Source organism: Oryzias latipes, chromosome 19 (genome assembly GCF_053564925.1).
Source record: "Oryzias latipes strain Hd-rR chromosome 19, Olatipes_Hd-rR_3.1".
NCBI lineage: Eukaryota > Metazoa > Chordata > Actinopteri > Beloniformes > Adrianichthyidae > Oryzias > Oryzias latipes.
In genome coordinates, this window is record NC_136255.1 from 22,693,616 (window position 1) to 22,718,962 (window position 25,347).

The window sequence follows — 25,347 nt, forward strand, 5'->3', positions numbered from 1 at the left end:
TCCTTTTTTGGTCAGCACCAGAGATCAAAGTAGCTTTCAAATCTTTCCAAATAAAGACTAACTGAGGAGATGAGTTGGTTAAAAACAAACACCCTTGGCGTGAATGAAAGGAAATAACGGAAGCGATATACTCACAGTAGAGTTAAAGCGTAGATGGCAGATGTTACATGATATTATGGGTTTCCTCTTGGGTTGAGCCAAGCCAAAAGTGTGGTTTATCACAGCCTTCTGAATCGGGTCCATCTACAAGGCAAAGCATCATAACTGTAAGCATGCGGATGCCGTTTGGTGTGTTTTATTATTCAAAGATGTTTGACACATTTTACCATAAATTACATTAAAAACCTGACTGATGAAATAAAAATAACTGCTTAATTGAAAGCACAAAAACATTGTTGTTACACTTTGAACATAAGTGCAATCTCAATTCAAAGCTTCTAAATGTAAATGTTTCAACATCTTCAAGGCTTTTGAAGTATAAAAAAGTTTGAAAGATATTTGTTTTCAATCCCATCTAGGATTTTTTACTAAAGTAGAATAAAGCACTAAGATAAGACTCAGTTTGTGTGGTCTTTTGTCCAGTCCAGATAAAAAAGTGGAAAATGTATCTTTAAAAAACTGTAAATAACATGATGCATGCATTGGTACATAGCAATCCACAGCAGATAGAAGAAATTTCCAAAATAAAGTGCAGTGGTTAGCGCTCTTGCCTCACAGCAAATAGGCCCCCCGGTTCAAGTCCCGGCTGGGTGACCTGAAACAGAACAGCAATGGGAGACCTTTCTGTGTGGAGTTTGCATGTTCTCCCATGCATGCGTTGGTTTTCTCCGGGGACTCTGGCTTCCTCCCACCGTCCCAAAACATGCATTTTAGGTTAATTGGACACTCTATAAATATGTGTGAATGTGAGTGTGTGTGATTTGTGGCACTGCGACAGACTTGCGACCTGTCTAGGATGCACTCTGCATTCGCCCACGAGCGGAGGGGATAAGCTCCGGCAGCCCTGTGACCTTCCTGAAAGAAAATTCTTTACTTTCACAAGTTTTCTCAAATCAGAAACAACTTGCAAAATCCAGAAATTTTGTTTTATTGAATTTTTGTTCTCTGTAAAACATCTGCAGTTGGTTTAAACGTTCTGCTCTAGGTTTCATGTAAGGCCTATTAAAATGTAAAATAGGTTTTCACTTAAACGTCAAAGTGGACGCTAATAAACAGACACCAACTTCAGATTCATCCGACTTTTAAAGATAAATACAAAAATGATAAAACATCAAAAAATGTTTTTCTTGTTATGACATTTGTTCAACTTCAATGTTGCTGGCTTGTTTTTAGCTGTGAAGCAAAGTATCAGCAGATTTCATGAAACATCCCAAACTTCATCTCAAACCTCCTCAACTGTTGACCTTCAGTTTTTATTAAAGGAGCAGGCATTCAGGGACTTTCACTTTCTTCTGAATTGTTTGATTTCACGCTACAGAACAGTGGAGAAATAAAATGAAAGACAAACCAAAAACAATCTGGTGGTAGCATTTCAAGCTCTGACTTGGACTGGGTGTGTGAATGAAGAAAAGCCTTTTTGTGTCTTACGGTGTTGAAATTGGGGAAGAGGCTGAGCGGCGAGGAGCCGTTGACCCTGAGAGGCAGAAAGTGCTCCAGCTGGGACTGTGGTTGAAGGGCTCGGCCCGGCAGAGGCAGGGCGCTCAGGAGTGGGTGGACTTGTTTCTGGGGCAGTGCACCTAGAGCAAAGACAATCACTTTAAAGACACAGGCTGCAGCCCTTATGACACAAAACCTTCATTTTAAGCTTAAAGGTTTATAACGGTGCACATCTCCTTTAAACAAGCTCATTCAATAGATCAATAGACACTAAAGCTTTATGTGACTCACAGACGAACACAATATACTGCAAAAACACAAAATCTTACCAAGTATTTTTGTCAAATTTCTAGAATTATTAGCTGTGTCCGTATTTGGTTTTGTTCTGTTTGTTCTGTGTTTTGTGTTTTTTCTTTTATATCAGAGTGGGACTTCTGTGGTTTTTGTGGATCTTTGTGTGTGTATGTCCATGTGTGATTATTTTCAGGGGTGCTGGGAGGGGTGTGGCCTCCATTTGGACCCAAGCTGATGGAGGCAGTCTTTAAAAGCACCATTTGGACCTCCAGCCTGTGAAGAGGGAGCTTGGCTGCAACCAGTCTCCATTGTAGCTTGGCGCTCTTCTCCATGTCCATGTCCATTTCCATCTCCATTTCCATCTCCATTTCCATCTCCATTTCCATCTCCATTTCCATTTCCATCTCCATTTCCATCTCCATTTCCATCTCCATTTCCATCTCCATCTCCATCTCCATCTCCATCTCCATCTCCATGTCCATGTCCATGTCCATGTCCATGTCCATGTCCATCTCCATCTCCTTCTGTATCTGTTTCAGTTTGTGTTGCACTTTGTTTTATACTTTGTAAATTTTTTGGCCTTGGTTCACCCTGAAGCCTTTTTGCTTCACTCTTAGTTCTTGTTGATTGTTGTTTGTTTATTTGTAAATACATTTTTTATATTTTTATGGAGACATTTGTTCTGGTGTTTTTGTTACAGTCAATTTGATGGCCAAACCTTTACTTTTTATGTTATGCCCCTCGCTGTACCCCTAGACTCAAATGGGAGTATAACACTAGTAATTTTTCACTGAGATACAACAACTTAATAATTAATCCAGAATATCTTGTTGTATCAGCCCAAATTTAAATGTTGAGTCATTTAATCTTCAAAACATTTCTTTTAGCAATATCTTCAATGAAATAAGCTTTTTTTCACTTATTATTTTAGGTAGAATTTAATTTGACGCTGAGAGGTCCAAAAATAGACTTGCTTGATTGAGGGAGACTGGACAGTTTCATAGGACTCATAATTTTAGGCCACATAAATCAAAATGTGGGTTGTCAAACTATCAAGTTAATTAATTACAGACAAATTAGTGGGATATTTTATCACGTTAATCTAATTTTTTTAACCACTATGCTAACTATTGTGGTGTTCTCAAATGTAAAAAAACAAAACAAAGGTCCAACTGTTAACTTGCTTGAATGTTTATTTGAATTCAGTTGACGTATAAATATATACATGTAAAAAGTATAATTCCTGTCTTACTTTAAGATGATTAAGTTCTAGAAATAGAGAGTGGGACTGTGGAGGCGCTGAAAATAGGATATATTTGGAAGGAAAAGGTGTATTAATATGCCTTTTTTAAGACTGAAAACTCTTTCTGAAAGATATTTTTAATTACCAGAGGAATATGCCTAAAAAAAAAAGTTTGTAGCATATTTCAGGCTTGGATTTTGCCTTTAAGGGCATAATATCAGTACTTATTTCAAGAAATCTTACCAGGAGAAATTCTACCAGTTCCATTGGCAAATACTGTCTCTTATGACAAGAAAAAACATCTTTTAATCTATATTTTTAACCTGTTTTGAAAAGTACCTTTTTTCTAGAGTAGTTGTGCTCTACTCCTTCCTTGCAGAACTTTAATGCTTTGCATTAAAAATATTGGTTTTGTTAAACCCCAAAGCCATTTTATCCTACCACAAAATCTCCATCCACACAGCATCTCACCACACTCTGTTTGACCTACATTCTTTCAGACTGCTCATTCTAAAAAGGCCACAATTCCTCGACCTGTGTCTAGACATGAAGCTGCATTAGTGCCGTACATTAAAATGTAAATGTGTCTTACGTAAGCAGGGTGATTAGAGAGGGTTTGGCTCAGTGCAGACTGTCCTGAGATCAAATAAATGCTAGATAAATAGGTAAAAGTGCTTTAAACCACCAGATAAAGATAATTTAAAATAAATATTACTAAAAGTTGAAAATGAAATGAGAGCAAGCAAAATAGATTCCGAGATTGGATGCAAAAAAAAGGAAATATGAATTTAAGAAAGATAATAGAGAAAAAAAGGTTAAAAATTATTGTGAAAGATTTCAGGTTTGGATTTAGTAGCTAAAAAAGACGACTATTAACAACTCACAAATATGACAAAAAAGATTAAAACAAATAAGTAAATTAAAAAAACAAGACGTTTATAAAAAAATGAAATAAATATTCTATAAATGAAATTTATAGAAACACAAAAATATCATGTTTATGAAAATGAGTCCATGAAAAAATAAAAAAAGTATTTCTCTTTGCTCAACACATATAGCATAAAAAATGTTTCTCCAGTTTTCTACTTTTATCTTTAATAATTGCAGGATTAACCTGAAATGTCTAACTTTACCACATCTAATTTGGTTTTAAAAGGAAGTGTGAGAAAAATAAAAACAGAAAAATTAAAAAATATAAATGTAAAATGTATGCAGTCCTATAATTGAATATATGCAGCAAACTGCCTTGATCTTACATTTACACTACAACTAGAAAACCTTCTTAAAAAGTAACAAATATCCTGAAGTATTTACATTTTTTTATTTCTGTTTTTCTATGAGGGAACAATAAAGAGTATTACCTGCTTGTGATTCAACTAATAAAAAAGCTTTTGGCCATCATTGTAAAATGGGGTTTAACATTCTGTTCAACTCTATGGGGCGTCCTGTCTGAGTCTTGTTCTGTTACAACTCAACCATCAAAGCATCTCAATTGAGAGAACTGGGTCATTTTTTTAAATAAAAATCCTTCAAAAATGTATTAACACAGAATAGCATTTCCAGTGTCCATGATTTGCTTCTTGAATATTTTTCATAAACTATGCTTAATGCTTGTTTTAATCCCAAAATGTATGTATTTAAGTGCTGTGTTAGGTCTAAATCTTAAGATTTTCTGTTGTAAAACACTAATAGCTGATAAACTGTACCAAAAGCGCGGCACTGTACTCCACATGTTAACATGATTCTAACATGGTGTCCTTTTAAACTTGTATTATTCATTTAATTGAGTAGATTTACCTCAGTATGTTGAATTTTACCACGATTTAACAATGATTCAAAGACAACCTGTTTTCTCATTATTCACATGTGTTTGTTGACAATTGCACTTGTTTTTTCCGTCATTTTGTTTGGGGTAAGGTATCTGTCAATAAGAAACGCATGCATAAAGACAAAGTTAATTAATAATTTTTGCACAACATTGCAGAAAAATATGAATACAACATTGAATTTTATGTTTAACATGTCTGTTGTGAATAGCATGCGTCTTTGACGTCTCAGTGGAATCAATGTTTCGGGACTCGATGTATTTGCCTGTGACCCTCTGACGTAATTCTGACAGATTGTTAACAGGAAATTTTGTATTCAAGACAAGCAAGAGTCCTATTTAAAACAAAGACAAGTCTTTTTCAAAACAGATGTAAAACTAAGTGTTGTATTCATGTTTTTTTATTTTAAGTTGTGCAAAAAGTGTTAATTTAAGCACAATTTTGTATTTATGTATACGTTTCTTATTGACAGTTATCATGACACAATAATTCTGTTCGGTTCAATTTATATGTATAGTCTATTTACCTCTGTGGGGGAGAAGTGTGATGGTGTCAGTGATAGAGAGTGATAGAGAATAAAGTTTAAAAAAGGCTGACAAACAGGATCTGAGGATGCTAAACAAAAAAAGAAAAAAAAATGGAATGTGACCTAAAAAGGAAAGGAAAAAAAAACATTTGTTTCAAGATATTTTGTTAATCGTCCTTGTTATCCTAAATCCTTTAAAGTAAGCCTCAAAACTGGGTAGCATGTTAACCTCCTTTTAGTTTATCCAACATGTTTCATTGGCTGCTCTTTTACCCTGCACAACAACTCAAAACACTTTCAATTATGGATTGTTTACTGATTTATCCACATTCCATTTTTATTTATTTATTTATCAGGCCCATTCGTTTATCCCTAATGCCAATAGTTTTAATTGAATTGCAGTGCAGTGAACTGTGGTTGAGAGGCAGAGAAAGAGAGAAGTTTGTTCTCCTGCTGCGATGGGCTAAAACACTAAATGTTTCAGTTAGAGTGACGCTGGTTTCTTCTGCAAAAAATGTGAAATCAATCTCAGTGGTTTGTGGGGATGGAATCATAAAAAGAAGAAGGGGGAGAAGTTTATTAATTGCATTTTGTAGAGAACATGGCATAAAAACTGACACCTTTAGATGATCATTTTTACAGCATTGTAGTGAGAGAAAGGGGCATGATGTGGTTTTTCTATCAAAAGCTCAAAGAATCTTTAATATTAAAGAAGAAATAACATTGCCACTTCAATAGTATCCTCCAGTCTGTAAATAAAGTTACCATTCAAAATTCATACAACAAATTTTTTTTACTTTAATCTAGTTGTTGCTTTTTGTTTTGTGTGTTCATATTTCAATTTCTATAAAAATGAGAAATTTAAATTTTACAATTTATAGTAGAGTTTACTACTTTGTGAAACTGACATATGCCACCAAAAACTACTGAGGGTAAATCTTGAGATTTTAAAACTTGCAGTAAAGTATAACAAACAAAAGAAGCACAAAAAATAGAAAATTGGTCATTTTCGAAGACATATTTTCTGCAGAGTCATAGTAGTTCATAAGAAATTCACCTCATCAGAAAGTTGTGAGCAACACCGACCCCCTTTCCCATCAATGAGAGCTCTCTCTTTTCATGCTCTCCTGCTAGCTTACAGCCCCTGATACCCCCAACCTAACAATAGCAGTGCAACAAAAATGGTGAGCAATGCTGGAGAGATCCAGTCATACAGTTTAGAGGCAGATTCCAGCTCGGACGAGGAAAACAAAGACGTACATGAATCTAGTTGTCTGCAAGCAGATGCATCAGAATGGAGCAGAGCAGAGCTGGGAACTCTCTTTCCAACATTTTTTGTTTGCTCCTGATTCACAACAATTGGAATAAATAGATACTTAGAAATGCAATTAATATATGTCCTCCATCATCAGAAAAATGCTACAAGAACTTTTTAAAACATAAAAAAACCCACCATTTCCATCAGAGTGGGCCTTTAAAATCCAAAACTTTCTGTAGTTTTACAAACAAAATAAGGACATAACAGAAAAAGCACTACTATGAGGCCACATTTAGCAAAAACTGTCACAACCTTCACCTGTGACACTCACTGTTAAACTGAAATGGTTTCGCCTTCTCTCTATAATAGCATGCAGCTTTTGCTGAGTCATAAAACACACAAGTTTGGTGCACTGCAGCAATGGCAATGGCATTCAGTGCTTACACAACAGGCACAGTGCTATAGACATTTTTGACAGAGAAATTAGAGACCATTCAAAGCGCCAAAGACAGCTCTGCTGGAATCTGATTCTGTTGGGGGGAAAAAGAAATGAAAAAAAAAAGAAAAGAAAGTCCCTGTTGTATTGTGTGTGCTCTCTAAATAAGTGTATTGTGACAAAAGAGTTTGAGCCACAATGAACAACATCAGCTGGCAGAACAAGAAATGAAGTATTTTTAGGCATTTCTCCTTTTCTGATCCATAAACATTTAATAGATTTTCTTTTACAAAGGACTATATTTAAAAAGAGAAATGGTTAAAACTATAAAAAAAATGTAAATTAACTGTAGCTTTTTATTGCTGCTTTTGGCAAAATTACCAAATAGGTCCCAATTAAATGTCTTTGTTTTCCCCAAATTTAGCGTTCGCTTTCAAACAAACACAGCTGCTATGAAATGGTTATCTTTATTTTATTTTAGTTTTTGCTGCACAACAGCCAAAGATGAACAAGCACTTAAAGATTATTGCTGCTCAGAAAGATTAATGCTTGCGTTTGCTGCGCGTCTGTAGCAAACGCACTCAAAAATAAACTGTTACCATCTGTTGAACTGAGATAAGAGTCCAATCAGGCCTCCTGAACGGCAGCTGGAAAATGTGCAGCAAATGCTCATTGGTATTTAAAGTGTGTGCAGAGCTTTTTTCCGCCTGGTGAACTTGGTAATTAGAAGCTTTTCTGTCTCGATGACCCTCTCCGAGCTGTGGTAAATGTGACACGCTGTCTGGTGGCGTGATTCCGACGAATCGGACACGAGAGGCCTCAGAGGACAGAAGACAGGTTCACCTTAGAAGATTTTTCAAAGCTGAAGCAAAGCTAAATTGGTTAATTTTTTAACCGAGTGCAGTGTAAACATCTACATCAGTTGGAAAAAAAAAACAGCGTACGGTCTGCTAGACATGCTAGTCGCTCAAATATTACCCTACGGCTGTCCTCCATCATTTGTGTGAGTTGTTTATATATTTTTAGAGTTTAAATGCTAAATATGCCTCCAAATCTGTCACTTAAATAACTTTCAAATTCAGTTTAATATAGTATCGTAAAAATAGGTGAATGTACAGGTAAATACATCCACGGAAATTGACGTTAGAAGGTATTGAAGGCCAACAGAATGATAGGAAAAATCTGCTTCAAAGGTTTGATTAAAGACAATTACTTAATGTTACTCATCTACAATATCAGTATAGCAGCCGTACCTATTGATGCTTTTTGACATTTAGAGTAAGATTTAGAGTTACAGTTTGCTAACTCCGCTGCTTGATGAATCCCAGCTGGACGAATGAGCAACAGTGATGATCTTTCTGTGGATGTTTACTGGAAAACGTGACTCATAAATCCAATTTTAAGCTTAATTTTCTTTATATTTGTCTTCCATCATAAAAATAATGTTACAAGAACATGTTAAAATCACCAAAAACCCAATGTTTAGTGGAGTGGGTCTTTAAATTTATCTTAGATTTGTAAAAGGTTTTGCTGGTTAATCTGAAACTGCAGCAGATTCTCATCTATTAAATTATCTACCAGTCTGCAAAAAATGTGCAGGTAATCTTTATTATTGTGATCTAATGTTTATAAATACTTAATGCCTTTATGATAGCGACAGAAGGAGACTCCAGTCATAAATCAGTGACCATCCGCATGCTTTTTCGCCTAATTTCTGTGTAAAAGTGCCTTTTATCCTGTATGTTTATAAGTCCACGGCTCATTTGCTAAATACAGACACCACGCTGTCACTGCAACATCAACCAACCGCTGACAGTGGTTGGTTGCAGAAAGAATGGCCACCAGCAAAACTCTAAACTTATCGTCTCTTCAACTGCTTCCTTTGATCTTCTTAATCTGCCGTTTAAAGAAAAAACTCTCAATGTTGCGACACAAAATATTTGTTGTATTTTCAACATATGAAAGTGCTGTCAAGTGCTACTAAATACAGATAATTACTAATAAAAATTTCATTTTAATGCTTCTACAGCAGAAACTATCAAAGGAGATCCATCTTTTGCTTCAGAGTTAAGGCTTTTTTACTTTTGAAACCACATATAATTTTAACCCAATCTCACAAAAGCACTTTGTGAGATTGCTTTTTTTCAATCCCAAAATATTTTTAAAAAAAACTGTTTTGCAAAACAAAACTTGCCAAAAAATAGCATAAGTATCAAAAAAACTGTTGAAACCTAAAAAAAACGTCCTTCCTTCCCTTTTTTTTTTTTTTACATTTTTCTTTTTTTTTAATACGAAAAATGTATATCTCTCCCCCCTCTGTTTAGGTATTTAATGTAATGTTTTTTTTTGGTTTTTATTCTAATCTTTTTACCAGTTCATCTAAAAGCATGCAGGTCTTAATCTACAAAAGTGGTAAAGTTAAATATTCAAAAGGGCAAGACTATATATGCACAGCCTGAATAAACATTTGATTAAATCTAAAAACATAAACCTAAACAAATAGCTTTCACCACACTGCTTTTATCTTCAACAGCCCCTAATTATGTGAGCTAATCTGAGCAGATTTCCCTTGAGAGGCTAAGACATAATTGCCAGCAATCTGCTCGCCGATAGCAGCAGTCTTCTTGCGAGGCTTCAAATGACTTGACACATCTGGGTAACAGCGGCATTGCGTTGGTCTGATCCTCACACTTCATCAAAAGGGGTCAGTTGCCCGTTTTGTGAAGCAAATCGAGGCAGATTGGAGGCAGGAGGCGAGTTTGCCCTTGACAAATGATGGGAAGTCGTTGTTGTAAAACAGTGGCAGGTGAGTACCCACAAGCCAGCACGCAGGAATAAAACCTAGCAGTGGAACGATTATCCGACATGATCAAGGAATCGATTCATATTCCTATAAGCCAACCAGAATCAAAACAAACTTTACCATTATAAGAACACGTACTACGTAAAGGAATAATGGGAGCGAGAAGGAGGGCTCACTATAAACAGAGGAGGATTGGGAACAAGTATGTCGGAAACAATGGATCACAACAGGATCAAGCATGTGGTGTGAATTCTGTTGGAAGAACATAATGAGGTTTTTTACTACACTCTCTCAGAAAAAATACCTAGGAAGTAGTAAATGTTGGTGGTGCGGTAATAATGGAGCCAATCACTTTCATCTATTTTGGGACTGTGTGTTTATTAGGGCTGCACGATATGAGGAAAACTTGCGATATGCGATATTAGAGATTAATATTGCGATAACGATATAATTTGCGGTATATAAAAAAATAGAAAAATACCAAAAACATCATTCCCATTTCATTGCAACAGTTTAAAATTACACTCCAAATGACCCTCATCGACATAGGTGACAAACATCTAACATAATAGGCCTCCATCTGATTGGTCAAGGCATAAAGGGATTTATTTGATTCGTTAAATGCATCAAGCTGCCATAAGATTGTTTTAACACATTTTGGGTTTACGATTTATTGCGATATTCGCAATCTTTTGCGATATGCCTATTGCAGAGCTGGATATTGCGATAACGATAAATTTGCGGTATATCGTGCAGGACTAGTGTTTATCAAGAAGTATTGGTCTGACATACATGAACATCTGCAAAATGTATTTTCTATTGTTTTCCCCTTGTCCTTTGAAAGTCTGTTTTTGAGTCAAATTGATGGCCTAGACAACAAAAATAAGAAACTGCTCTACATTCTACTGGCAGCCAGTAAGAAAGCAATAACCAGGAAATGGCCTAAACCGGAACAACCAACGACAGAGGACTGGATTGATGTTGTAGAACGAATTTTTATAATGGAAAGAATCCCACACTCATTACAAATACGTCTGGATGTTTTTTTTTACGCTACTTGGTCTATATGGACAGAATATGTAAAGCCTATAAGATCAGACTTTATCTGAAACACCACTGAAATCATGCCATACCATTTATGTTTTGAAAATCCCTGCTCCCTCACGTTTTTTTTTTAATTTAAAACCGAGAAAGCAAGAACAATGTAATCTGTCAAAGCAATGTACAATTTTAATATGTGCGTTTTCAATAAAGAAAATTCAAAAAACAAAAAAAACAATAACTATACTATAAAATTGTTTCAAAATAAAATAAATCAATTATATGGGTATTGGAAAATATCATTTGGGTGGGTTTATTTAAAGGTTTAAGTGCATCACAGCGGATAGCACACATAAGAAGACAACATAAAATGATCAGTCCATCATTCTAAAACAATGTGTGGAAACACTGAATGTAGTAAAGAACTTCTGCAGTGTGGTACAATGTTCTAATAATGTTTCCTTTGGTTTCTTTTGATGTGGAAAAACAACAGTGGGATGAACTTTATGAAACTAAAATTTGAATGGATTTGCCATAAATTCTTGTTTACTTGTTTGTTTGTACACATATTCAATTTACACTTGATTATCTTGAAAGGAATCCAAACTTCATCTGCACTGTTCAGTACCCCGGTATTTATCTCTGAGTCACACTGCTTGAATTCTTCGTCAATCGTATCGTCAACCACAAATTATGATATGAATCCCATCGTTGTTAAAATGAATTGTTATGCGCCTATTAAAACCCAATAAGTCCAACCCGACCCATGTTGAAAGTGTTGACGCTTACCCAACAGCATCTCCATGTGCTTTTTTAATTCCTCAAATCTCCTTATTGGATGAAGTCAAAAAAGTTGAACAAAACCAACACACAGGTTCCCTTCAAGAATTCTGTCTGGTTGCTTCTCTGCAAAAGGTGATAATCCTTTATTGGATCAATGTTGCAACCAGCTGAAATCCCAGTCTTTGATACTGCAAATCAAAAGCTGCGAGTATCTGAAGAGCGAGTGCATCTTCGGTGGGTTTGACAATGTAAGGCAGAGCGAAGGAGGACGAGGCTGAGGGAGGAGGAAGGAGAGGGAGCTGGAGCATGAGTGGCTATTAACAACAAGAAACACGCCACATCTCTCATTTCTTCTCACTCGTATTCCTCTGCTGTCACTTTCTCCTGTGCTCCCTTAAAGTGACCCAGATAGTCTGCAAGGCATCTTTTGCCCTCTCCTCATCTTCCATCATTAAGGAGAAAATATTTTAAAACCTGCATCTAATTGTTCACCTTGAGGTCACCTGCTGCTGTTTTCCTTCTGCAGATGATTACAATCAATGGTTCCAGCACTCCAGGTTTGCAGAAGTTGCTCATGTGGTGCAAAGTCATTATTTTTTTCTCTCCAACACCAAATTGTGACTGATATGATCACCGATTTAACTAAACAGCTGAGTTCAGCTGAAGAATGCTTAGATTTCATTTGAAAAAGCAGCTGCGTGTTTGCTTATTAATCTACAACAGGAGAATCAGCATTTTGTATGAAGGCTGAATAAAACCTTTTGCCAGTTGGATTGCAGTCGACAAACCGACATTTAGGCCAAAAATAGTCTGTGACAGATGCATTCCTCTGTTTAACATGTTGTTTTGTCAGTGTTTTTTAAATTGTTATTATGTGATCAATAACTAGGCCGAGTATCCAAATATGGATATCTACGAACTCTTTCAGAAAAACACAAACATGAATATTTTTGATGTCCAAGATCACAAATTCGTGATCTTTATAAATATAGTAGAGTATAGTAAAAATACACTTCAGGCACTGTTTAATATTGCTTTAAAATAGCCAACAGAATAAGGCTGAATTTTAAGTACTCAAACTAAACAAACTGAATGCGCCACTATCACAGGAAGTAAATAAATCTTCAAAATAAGAGTACTAAAAATGAGACGGAAGTTCAGTTTACTGAAATAAGTCCTGGAAATGACTTTATTTTAGATACAGTTGACAATTGGAATAAAAAATTTAATTAATATTTGATACGATTTTGAGAGTTTGGAGAACCAATACTGGAACGCATCTTAGAAATGCGCATTTTATGCTATTTCCACTTAAGATGCAAAAAGTCAAATTATAAAACTTGTCTGCTTAAAACACTCCTGTCAGTTTGGATGAAAGGACTGAGTGTTTTCGAGCTGTTGGAGCCTTAATTTATTTAAAAAAAACTACTTTATAATCCAGAGTGTTTTATATATGGATTATATCTGCTGCAAACAAGCTTAGGTGTTTACGAGAATACGCTAATGCGGCTAAAATGTAGCGGTGTTGGTGATTTTATTTTACACGTTACTCACAAGGTTGGGAGTTACCATAGTCACAGTAATGTTTATCTTAGTGGTATTCGTTTTTTTTTATGTGTTGCATTAAGGTTGGTAGTAAAGCTACGTTCACATCGTCCTCTGCAACATGCGTTCAAGCTGCCACTTCCAATGAAAAGTCCATGTGAATGTGCGTTTTGGGCTTCCGCTGTCAAAACTCTTACATTCTCGTTTAGTTACACAATTATCTACAACTGTTTTTGAGCTCTATGCATTGTCATTAAACACATGTTGAAAGCTGAATTTTGACCAATCAGGGACTCGGATTTGGTGGTGAAAAATGAATGACGTCCCCTTTAATTCACAGAAGTGGCTACTGTTTAAAAAGTGATAACAGAGCAGAAATGAATTATTGTGGTTTGTTTTTTGTATATCAAAATAGAGCTGAGAAAGAAAAACCCTGGAGCAAGATTCACGAGATTTATTTAGCAAAGGCGCTTGTTTGGTATAAAACCCAAATACCAGTGTCAGCGTGTTACAGTGTTACACTCTGTGGTTTGAGTTTAGTATGTCTTTCACCTGAAGGAGATTCAAGCCAAACAGGATTCTTTCTAACCACCTAAGCCAAATGACCTCCTTAAATTTAAAGAATCTTAAGGATCTAATAAGATGTAAACACCTCGGCAGCTTGTGTCTCCCCTGTGTGCTCCTTGCTGGCTCCTTGTCCACTTGAATCAGGTTTGCATGGAGGCTGAACGCTGACACATCTTGACAGTTTTACACTTGAACTCAGGCTTCTGCATTTGAAGTGCAGAGAAATGGCCTAAAGCAGAATGATCGCATGTTAACTCCACAAATCATGATTTCTTTTTTTTTAATTCACCTGAAAAACATGGACCTTTTATAGACATTGAGGCTACAAATCCTTAAGACTTTATCAATTGATCAGCATGTAATAGTTTTTGGAACAGTTCGGTTTTAAGTTTAATAAATTTGGCATACTGGTTGGGCTTTTGGGGATAAATATTTGCTTAGAAATGTTTTAAATGTTTAGAAGCGCCATTCCAACACACACAGATATCTATATCACTAAAGAAAATCAGTTCATTAGGTAAAAAAATCAGAAATAAACTAATACAGACAAAAGAAAGATGCTACTTCAAGCATAACTCTGAAGAGGTCTGTGCATTAGCTGATATCAACTCCTTTTTCTGCATTAGTGCCACTTTCTGAAACACTATGCAAGCTGACAAATCAAGTGGGATCTCTGAAATAAGGACATTTCTGCAGCATTTTCTGTGTTTTTCAGATTGTAACCTTAAAGCACAAACGTTTAGCTGATCAATGTCCCATTTTAAGGCATGAAGGTTCTTTTATTTATCTGTTGTACTTCCAAACGCTTCAACGATTGCTTCTTTGAAACCATAAATCCCAACTACTATTACTCAAGTTAATATGCTCTTTTCCCCCCCTTTTTTTAAAAGAAAGAATTCTTAGGAGAAAAGATTGGTTATTGATTACTTATTTATTATGAAGAAAAAAATAAATTTTGATGCTGGACTAAGATTTGTTTAACCAAATTTCCAGTTTCTGTTCCCGGATTTGATTCAAACCAGGAGGAACTAAAAATGGACCCAAAAGTAAAACTTTGGAGACCTTGAAATCTTTAAATAATGTTGCATTTTATGATTTTTTTTTTTAAGAGAAAAACATCAAAGGAAGTGATTTTCAATATCTGCAAACATTTCATTCAGACAAATTATGTAAAAGGAGAAATGTCAGATGACCACAGCGCTTTTTTAGATTAGATTGATGTGGGATTAACCTAAAGGACGTCATTCATTTATTTTCTGCTACAAATGTGAAACACCATAAACCTGAACTGAGATGACTGTTTGGAACCATAGAAGAGATTTTCTCTGTTCTATTCTCTAAAGGGTCCCAGTGTGAGATTCAGTCTATTAAAATCTCTTTTCATTTGTGCAATCTCATCTGGAGGCTAAATAAAGAGAAAGTTATGCCAGTTGAGAACAAAGGCTTTACTGCTGTACTGTCTCAAATATTGAACATCCTATCTAATATATAAATTATAGTTTCATTTTATTGTAGCTAATAAAAACCCACAAGACATTAAACATTTTCAGGAATAGTTTAGATTCAGTTCTTTTTCCTCATACTTTAGTGCTTGATTTAACTTTAACACTGTGGATGTATTGAAATATTTGTCATCCACACATCATTTTAATTAAAAAAAAAGGTTTTCTGCCTTTATTTTTATTTACCTGTTGTGTTTACATTTGGTTTGAAGGACGTTCCAATGGCTGACAGCCAAATATTTAAATGAAAACCCATGATGATTTTTATATTTCTTAATGAATTATGTTAAACTTTGTACAAAACCAAGGTTTGAACGTAAATTACAGAGACTCTTTTGATTTATCAAGATGCTCAAAAGTGTGTCTTAAGATTTGGAGGACAATAGTTTTGTTTTGCTCTCATAGGGTATTCAAACAAAGCAGCAGTGGATGCAGTTTATTTTTTGGTTTGCGGTTCCACCATAGTTATCTGCTAGATGCCAAACTCTGGTAGGATGTTTGGTTCATGTCATTAGATTTTTTATTTAAGTGTTCAGAAGTTGTTGACGGGACCGTTGGTAAAGGGTAACCCCATCCCCCTTCCCCTCCCCCGTTGCGGAGTAGAATGGAGCAGGGAGTTTCTTTTTTAAACTGCATTTTTTTCTGTCTGCTCCTGATTTACAACAAGCTGAATAAAGAAATACTCAGAAATGCAATTTTAAGATTAGTTTTGTTAATATAATAAACGTTTTAGTAAACAAAGATACTCGAAAGGTATTTTTTAGCTCTGAAAAGCAACAGTTTCTCTCCCAGAGGATTTACAACAAGGAGCAATGGATGCAGTTTACTTTTTGGAGAACCACCTTAGTTATATGCTAATAAACTTGTCCTGTACAGTCTTAGTGTGAAAAACAACCCTTAAAGTCAGAAAAAAACTATGTATAGTGCAACCTTTTCAGTGCACGTACATAAAGTAGTGCAGCAGAACAATTTTGCAAAAATAATTGTCTGTTTTTGCAAAAAAGCCCAGCATTTTGCACTGTTTCTATCCAGCTGTTCTCTTTGCTATTTTCTGGGAACTGTGACTAACATGGAACAAATCAGCTGCAGCCATCCAAAAATACACCAATTCTTTCTGACAAAAAGATCCGCTCCACTTTCATCACCATGCCTGGGACGTGGCGAGTAAATCAAGCTCTTACTGCGACTCTATGGCTTTGTAATCACTAAACAACAACAGGATGTTTAAATGCTGCTGTGTGTGGGTGTAAAAAGGCAGTGTTTATTTATCTTTAGCCTTATAGCCACTATCCCATTTAAATTACCTGTCTGGAAAAGAGATAAATGTTCTTATTTTACTGGGAAAAAAAAGAAAAAAAAGACTGCTGGGAACTTATTTGATGTCCGGAAAGCATTTGAAAGAACAATTTCTTCAATGATTTAGATGAAAAAACTTGGTTCCTGGATGTTTCACAGATAAAAAGTGAAGACTCTAAGAAAGATGTTTTCATGCGTAAACAAAAATGGAAGGATTTTCCATTGCTCTTTGCTAATTAAGTTTCTTTTAATATTTAACATTTAAAAGTATTCATTATGTGTGGGGTCACTGAATGAATTTGTTACTAGAGAGTAGGGGAGAGGGTAAAAGAGTGGGTTGGTTTTTATTTAATTTTCTGTCACTGTTTTATTTTTTAATTATAAAACCATTCAAGCTGCACAGTGTATGAGAAATCCTATTCTTTGCTTGACAATGAAAATACGGTAAACTTTAAAATGAATAAAATAACAGCTTATATTTACACTGAGGGAGCAAACACTTATGATTTACTACAACAGTTCAGAAGTATTTTTTATGTTTAAATCAGGCATTGACTTTTAATCATTTCAGGTTAGAGCAACAAATCAAAATTTCATTGTTTCTAATTCAAAAAAGCATTTACCAGGTTTCCTTTAAGTGTTTTCTTGTAGTTTTCAGGCAAAAAAACAACTACTTTCAGGTAGATTTTACAATAAGAATTTCTAATTTTATGAATTATTTGATACATTTAAGGAAAGCTCTACCTTTACTCAGTTCAAATCCCTTGTTTCCATAGCCAAAATATTGTTTTTTAATGGAAATGTGTAAAAAAAAAGTATTTTGTGTTGAATTGTAAAATGAATCAAATAGAATAGAAAGAAATAGAATAAAATAGATTAGAACTTTATTTATCCCACAAAGAGGAAATTATCTTAACATAGCTCTTAGAAACAGCAGATAGATAATAAATAACACTAAAAAAGCACTTAAAATTTATAATTGATGGATTAATTATTAATTATGTAACTAATAATTATTGATCATTAATAAAAAGTTAAGCTTGTAAATGCTGAGGTGTTCCTGTAGGTTCCTCACAAAGCTGCAGAGTTCTTGTGGACCGTCATCAACTGCAGATGAGAGCAAAAAGGCTTTCGGGCAACCATCTATGTTTACAGACAAGCCACAACGGCCACCGTTCCAATCGCACACGTCTCATCTCGAATTAGATTAGTCTAAAACTCTTAAGTAAGAATGATGATGTGGAAAGGTTATTATCTGACGCAGAAACAGTCGATAACATTCAGATGATGTAAAGCTGAGATCCAGATCAGGGGACAAATGAAACTATGGACATGAAGGTAATTTAATCTAATGTGCTGTTAGCTTGGAAGAGGTAAATGTGTGACAAGCCAAGAGTGACAGACAGACTCATTTATCATGATTTAAAAAATATTTCATTGGCCAGTTGTTCATTAGAGACATTTTTCCCCTCAAATGCAGATTGATGGAGTTGGTCAGCGTGTGGAGTGACACAGGTGGTGGAGACTGAAGGTGATTAATGGCCCATCAACAAAGCAGGTGCGCAAAAACACATGGAAATACCAGAGGTTCATCTGGAATCATAAATACATTTTGATTTGATATAAAACCCTATTTTATATTATAATGTCATTTTTGTTTTTAATGAACTTTTTCAGCACAATTTTCATTCAGCAGCCATGTTAACCCTTGTGCCATCTTAGTTGACCCCACCCTTACATTGACGTGTTCTCCCTACCATGACAAAGGTGGATAAAGGTAGAAAGATTTCATGTAATCCATGGACACCAGTGAAGATCACAAATCATTGAAAAAAAAAGGTTCAGCCCACTGTCTAGTGGGTCTAGATGACCCAACTCCCAGCGCTAAAGTGCCTAGCACAAGGCTTAATGCAACACTTTACATTTAAACATAGAACAGAAAGCCTGTTTTTTTGTTTATGTGGATCCCAATCCTTATTTCATTACCTATTTTTATCCCAGGTGTTAGGTCAAACCCTCTGTTTAAACAACATAGCTCATATACAAGCCATTCACTCACGTTTAAGCTATAAAGTTGCAAACTTATTTCAAATTTTTGCACCAAAAACCTGCAAAAAACAATATACCGTTCTCAATCAATGCTTAACACATATATGCATAGCGGTTAATCTTAAATCCTACCCCCCCCCATATATCTTTGTGGATTCTCAATTCTACTAAATGGTTCACGTTATCTCCCAATTTAGATTTTTGCAGTTTAGTTTAGTCTAGAATTCAGCTATTGTATTTTAGAACTGATTATATGTTTTGTATGATGAGTGAGGCCCGTTAAGACAACTGTGCAGTAATACTGGGCTATTTATTGAATTGATTTGTACAGGCCAATGTGCCACTGCCATGAAGGGTCTTTCTGTCACAACGGGAGATGAAACATTCAGTTCTTTTCCAAGGTTAACACTGTTTTTGACATACCAAAATAAAATTTTGTGAAATAAAGGGATAAATGTGTTCTTTTAGCAGAGAAACCTCAGAAAAAGTGAAAATAAGAAAAACCCAAACCTGTGCATCCTGCACGGACGGCTTTTGCCAGTCGCCGCAGTCTCCTCTGGTGAGTCTTTCCTCTGTAATGGATCTGTGCCTGAGCGTTGGAGTTCAGCTGTATGTTGCAGACTTGGCACATGGTTGCACTGCTACTTCTGTGGCGGCGCTCCCACCTGGGTTTGAGCCCATCCCTAACTGTCTTGACCTCTGCATTTTCCTCCTCATCTTGTTCTTCGTTATTTCGACCCTTCTTGTTTTTGGAGGGAGACTTTTTATCCACCAGTTCACTCTTTCTTGACTCCTTCATTTCTGAAAAAAGAAAAGAAAAGAAAACATGTTTAAGAGATCAGAAAAAGAGAGGTGAAAGTATCCTGTATGTTACTGATCTGTCCACAAGGGGGCAACAGAGGAGCATGTTTTCCTGTGGAGGACAAATGCTTTGGTTTTTGTATGAAATGCTGATGTGGATTTATCCTCATCCAGAGTGTCAGTTTGCACAAACCTGTCCAAATACATGTGTTAATATGTTTAACACACTGTTAAATGGCTTGACACAAGTATCACATTCTAACATGCCAGCCTTTATGGGATAATAAAAGCCCTTTCGCTGTCACACGAGGCGCCGTGTTCCTTTGTTGCTTCAATACCTATAATGGCTGAAAAATCACAGCGTTGACAGGATAAACGATGCTGCAACGAGCTGGGCTGCCAATGCAAAAAACCCAAAGTCTGAGTGAATTCTCTGCTTTGCCTCTGTTTATATGATAATGGCATCAATTAAGCCCTCACGGCGTTGAACATCCCATCCCCTGTCTTGGTTGAACATAGCCTCCCTCCTCTCCAAACCTCTCCAACCGGAAACTATCATCGGCAAAATGTTAGCTGCTCTGGAAAAAAAAAAGTCATTTGAAAAGATGAAAGCAGAATGGAAATGTGTTCACTGGAATTCATCAACCGCCGACCAGCAAAACGGACTTCAAAGCGGCTGCCTATCATCTCAATTATCTGCAAGAAAGCCTGGCGGTCTGGTAGGAGCAAGAATGAGCTACAACTGCTGAAGATGCTAACTGGAACGGGGAGTCTCTGTACACATCACCAAAAAAGTAGATATGTGTATATATAAAAAAAGGCATTTCATCCTATAAAACAAGCGAATCTTCAAAAATTTTTAATAAAACTTGCAAATTAACTATCCGCAAGAAACAAAATCTGCAACAACAATATTACCAATAAATGTAATGTTTATGCAAGGCTAAGTGTTTGGATGTCGACATAAAAAAATGTCCATCAAATTATTGTTGTATTGAGTATTTCTGTGCAATAAAAAGCAGTTCGGTCAAAAACGTTAATTTTACATTTGAATGTACATTTTTCAAATAAATAAACTGAATACATATTTTTACGTGGTAACTTTAACCCAGACTGACATCACGTTTTTCAAGCTAATTATCATTTTTTGATCTGATCTGATCAGAACAAGATTATGACAACTATGCAAAAATATAAAATGAAATCTGTCAAATACCAAACAGATCCCTGTGCTGATGGGAATGTTTCAAGTTAGCAGAATTGCCCAATGCTGTAGTTTTCTGTCAGAAGGTTATTTTGAAAATAATAAAACCCACGATGGAGAAATTGATTGATTTGCTAACCTTAGCTCAAAAAACAAATAATAATAATAAATCAGATTATAACAGATATTAAATAGCACTAAATACAATAAATAAGATAAGATAAGATAAGATATTCCTTTATCAGTCCCTCAATGGGGAAATTTCCTTATTGCGGCAGCAGTACAGGAACAGAGAGCAGAATATAAAAGAAAAATAACCCAATGATGTGTAAAGTCTAGAGGCTACCGGGAGGAAAATCTGCAAAAGTGCATCTTCCTGCATCAAGGGTGTTTAGATCTTTAATCTTTAACCCTTCAAAAGTATTGAAAACCCTCCTATCAAAATAATACCATACGCTAAAAATAAATGTAATACTTTTACACTACAGAGCCGTGTGAACCAAACAGGACTTTGGCTCCACAGAAGTCAGTGAGGACTCCAGCATCGGAGTACCTTTATCTATGAACACAGTATCTACATTCCACTTGGTGGTCAACCTGTTTACCCCCCCCCTTTAAATGACAGCACTCCTGAGCCTGTCGGATGGTAGACTCTCTAAAGAACGGACCTTATAGAGATGAAAAGCAAACCCCTGGATCTGTCTGGACTTTTTCAGCCTTTTTTACAATAATAACATACATTTGTTAATGGTTTTTCACTGGAATACTATTTTAGACATACACACCTGGTGCTTAAAATGACTACCAGTAAATATAAATATATTTTTCATTTATTACGACACATTTCATGTATTACTGTAACTGATTTCTAAATTTAGGAGGATTTTGACCTGGTGGGTTGGAGGCTCACAAAACCTATATGGTAAAATAACACAGACTGATATTACACCAGAAAACCCCACCTGGCTCAAAAGGTCCATAAACGACCCTTTGACCGTACATCTTCCCAAAAAAGCAAGTCATCCCATAACAGCCCTAAAAGTGAGACATCTCAACCTCTGAACTGAGCCCAGACCAGGATCAGGGTCTTAGACCAGAAAAGTCAGATTTAAATTTGAAATTAAAGAAAGGCATTCAAAATGATACACACAAGAAGGCCAATTATAATTTGAATTGATTGATCTTGTCATTAGTCAATAAAGAAGGGCAAATATGAGAAATAGCTCAGCTACCTTCATCCCCTTCTGTGACGCTCCACCTCTTTGCTTTATGGCTGGAGGCAGCTGCAGGAAAATGACCTGTCAGCTTTACAAACTACTCTATCAAGGGACCCACTTGTAGCTCCAGTGTAATGTTATCCACATGGATGCCCCCGTAAATAAACAGATGTTTGCTTTATGTTAAATGCATTTGATGGGAAGGAAATGCTTATTTTCTCCCAGCCTCAACAGTTTATATTAATTATGCTTTCAGAGGTGAATTTATTTAAATGAAAGTATCATTTAATTACAAAAAATGTAAATTCAATATCCTCTTAAACTAACTTAACCACGAATGCTGTTTTATTCAGCCATCTTGACCAGCTAGGGTGCCCTCTTCACCTGTATGCCCACCTTAAGGCACAAACTGTTTCTCCGTGACCTTTAACAAACATGTTCTTCTAAGAGAAAATCATCTGCAAAGAAAAGAATGAAGGAACCTGAACAATGACATTGCAAAATCAACTTTTTTGAGCTTTTAAGTGTATTATAATGTTCATTCCTCATGAAAAGAAACCCCAAAGCAGTATTTTTATCTGTTCACGCATTTCTGAGTATTCCTCTAAAACCTGCTCTCTCAGCACCAGCCCCTCCCAGTCCATGAAAACAAGGGGGTCCTCACATTGTGACATCCCAATGTGGGGATCAGCCCCTTCCAGGAAGAGTCTGCGCTGCCAGCACCATCCCCAGGCAAAAACACACACCCACTTTCTCCACAGAGCTGTGGTGATCGGCTAAACTCATTTATTTTATTTGCACCATATGCACATCCATCTATGCAAAAGTTTGGATGTTGTTGGTTTTCATGGGCGAGATCCAGACACGCTACCAAGACCGATGCGAGGGTCGTGTCGTCTTACTTCCGGGTTGGACACGAGCTCAGGAAAATAACGAATATTTAATTAAAAAAATGTTATTTTGTAATATATTATCATGTACATGGTCATAGTTTACCATAAAAGTATTAAGAATAGCATTGTATATAGCCCCTTTAACATCTGAGCTTTAGCTTCAGCGACTACATTTTTTGCCTTATGTAACTCTACAACCGTTTAAGCAATCAAGATATTTTAGCGGATTCTAAGCAGAGAAAAGCAGCCTTAGGTAAGTGCTTTCAAAAATCAACCAATTCTGTCACAGAAAAAACATTTGAATTGAATTTGAATTTAAAAAATATTTTTTTGAATACTTTTTATGAGAATGTTAGCTTAATTTGTGTATTACATGTCTTCCACCATCAAAAACTAAGAAAAGAAAAAAATGGCCCACAGGAACATGTTAAAAACATGAAAAACACCTTTTTTTTTCTTTAAAGGGTCAATGACTTAGAACTGATTTTGGCGGAAGTGATCTGTAGTTTTTTGAGTTATGTTTATTCTGTTCTTGTTTACACATTTTTAAATTACAGAACAATCACCCAACCAGAATGTGAATGTTGTCCTTTTCCCATTGGGTCACAGTATCGTGTGACAGTTTCACACATACAGCTGCCTCATCCAAGCAACTGTACTTTACAGTGTATTTATTACACTCCAGAGGCTATTTTTCTTTCTGAAGCACAAAGTCTGCCCATCTGTCTCTATACAATCGAAGCCTCCTGGATGTATAACTACAAGGCAGCCTAAGAATATCTTTCAGAGAAAGTAGCACTGTATTTAGAGCGGCCTTTAAGAATTAAGATGGCAAAAATCCAACATCCCTCCAGGCTTTTAATCCTCCTGGAACTGCAAACTTTTTTAGTTCTTTCTAGGTGGCGTTCAGGGAAACTTCCTGGAATAAGATAATCTAATCCAGAAGTATTAAAAGATGGGGAAAACCTTTCAGCTCCCAAACACAAGGCTGCTGTGAATGGGATGTTTTGGCACAGACATATGGTCTTTTCATTACAGTATTAGAGCAGACAGAGGCCAGCATGTGTTCTTTCACGGCGGCACCTGTCAGCGCTGTTCCATGACATCAACAACAGATGACAGCCGATGAAGAGCTCGGACTGGAATAGAAAAAAACGAACGGTGGGGAAATATGAGTAATAATTTTGATGTATTCGATGATCGCTTCGCGGGATGCATATTTATAGACTGATGGGGTGGGGGGGTGGGGCAAATTTTAGGTAAAAGCCTCATTAAATCTACAGAGTCATCAACAAACGACTCGCATGTTGAACCGACTCTTTTAGGCAACTGACACCCAGAATGAATATTGAACAAGTGAATAACAGGTGCACTACAATTACAGCGGTGTCGCTAGGCAACCTTGCCCATCCTCTTTGAACATGACTGAGCAATTTCTTCACAAATTGCAGGCCAATCATGGTGTAATTTGTCCAGAAAAGAAAAAAAAGCACAAAAAAGCTGCATTTGTTGAGCAGGTTTCAGGAAATATGGGCAGCTCTGATTTGGAAATTTGTTCGGAGGAAAATGTATAAATTTTTAGCATCAGAGTCAAACTGCATTAGGACTGTCATCACATATTGACACATTTCAACAATAGTCATTTCCAAACCACATTTTAACCAACGTCATGACATTTTTTGCCAGTTTACAAAAGGACAAGCTTGCTTTAATTTGCACGTCAGGGGGGGCGTGATCAGACGCAGTGCGATTAAAGCATTGGGTGCTTCGGTCTGGCATCTGCGCAATTTGAGCGTTCCGGCATAATTTGGGCTTTGCGCCATGTTAAAAACACACAAGTTAAAAAATCTGAACTTTGGCCAGGTTGGCGCGTCGCGTAAACCAATCACAAAATCAGCTTTAGGCATGTGACGTTACTTGATCAGCGACTGGAGGACAATCTACACAGAGGATCGACCCGAGGGTTCTCCTCCTGAACTTCCATCCATCCATCTGTCCGTCTATCCACTTTCTTAACCCGCTACATCTCTTGTTATTGCACCTTTAGTGCGACCCAACCTTGTCCTAAATCAATTTTATTTGAAGATTTTAAGTCTTAACTTTCTTTAGCTGGGAAAACAAGGGCAGGAATCTAAGACTGAGTGACCCCCTTCCACCCTGTCTGGGCACCTCTTACAGTAACACTTTACCAGGGAAGCATCAGGGTGACATTGTTGTCAAACGTCCAAACCACCTCAGCTGTCTCTTCTTGATGTGGAGTCTGAGCTTCTCCTCGATGACTGAGCTTCAGATCAGGTTTTCAAGGGATATCCTTGGTCACTCCTGTGAAGGGAAGTCATGTCTCTATCTCTATTCCTGATCTCATGTTTTTGTTTACAACCCACAAGTGTTAGGTGAAGGTATGGATAGGGCTGGTAGCTTAAGGGCCTCATAATTTAACTTAACAGTCTTTTTCCCCCACATTGAA

At 36.2% G+C, this 25,347-nt stretch overlaps 1 protein-coding gene across 2 annotated transcripts in view; it reads right to left on the reverse strand.

Annotated features, from left to right (window-relative positions):
- Positions 1-25,347, reverse strand: part of LOC101167570 (zinc finger protein 385C) — a 52,274-nt gene that overhangs the window by 8,746 nt on the left and 18,181 nt on the right. The window contains exons 2-4 of one of the 2 annotated variants that reach the window (XM_004078277.5): positions 19,276-19,566; positions 1,588-1,736; positions 136-243 (exon numbers count right to left, since the gene is read on the reverse strand). In XM_004078277.5, coding sequence (XP_004078325.2) covers positions 136-243; positions 1,588-1,736; positions 19,276-19,566 — 548 coding nt within the window. Of the gene's footprint in view, positions 1-135; positions 244-1,587; positions 1,737-11,812; positions 12,036-19,275; positions 19,567-25,347 lie in introns of those variants that run through there. The other variant, XM_020710288.3, reaches the window with a different exon arrangement.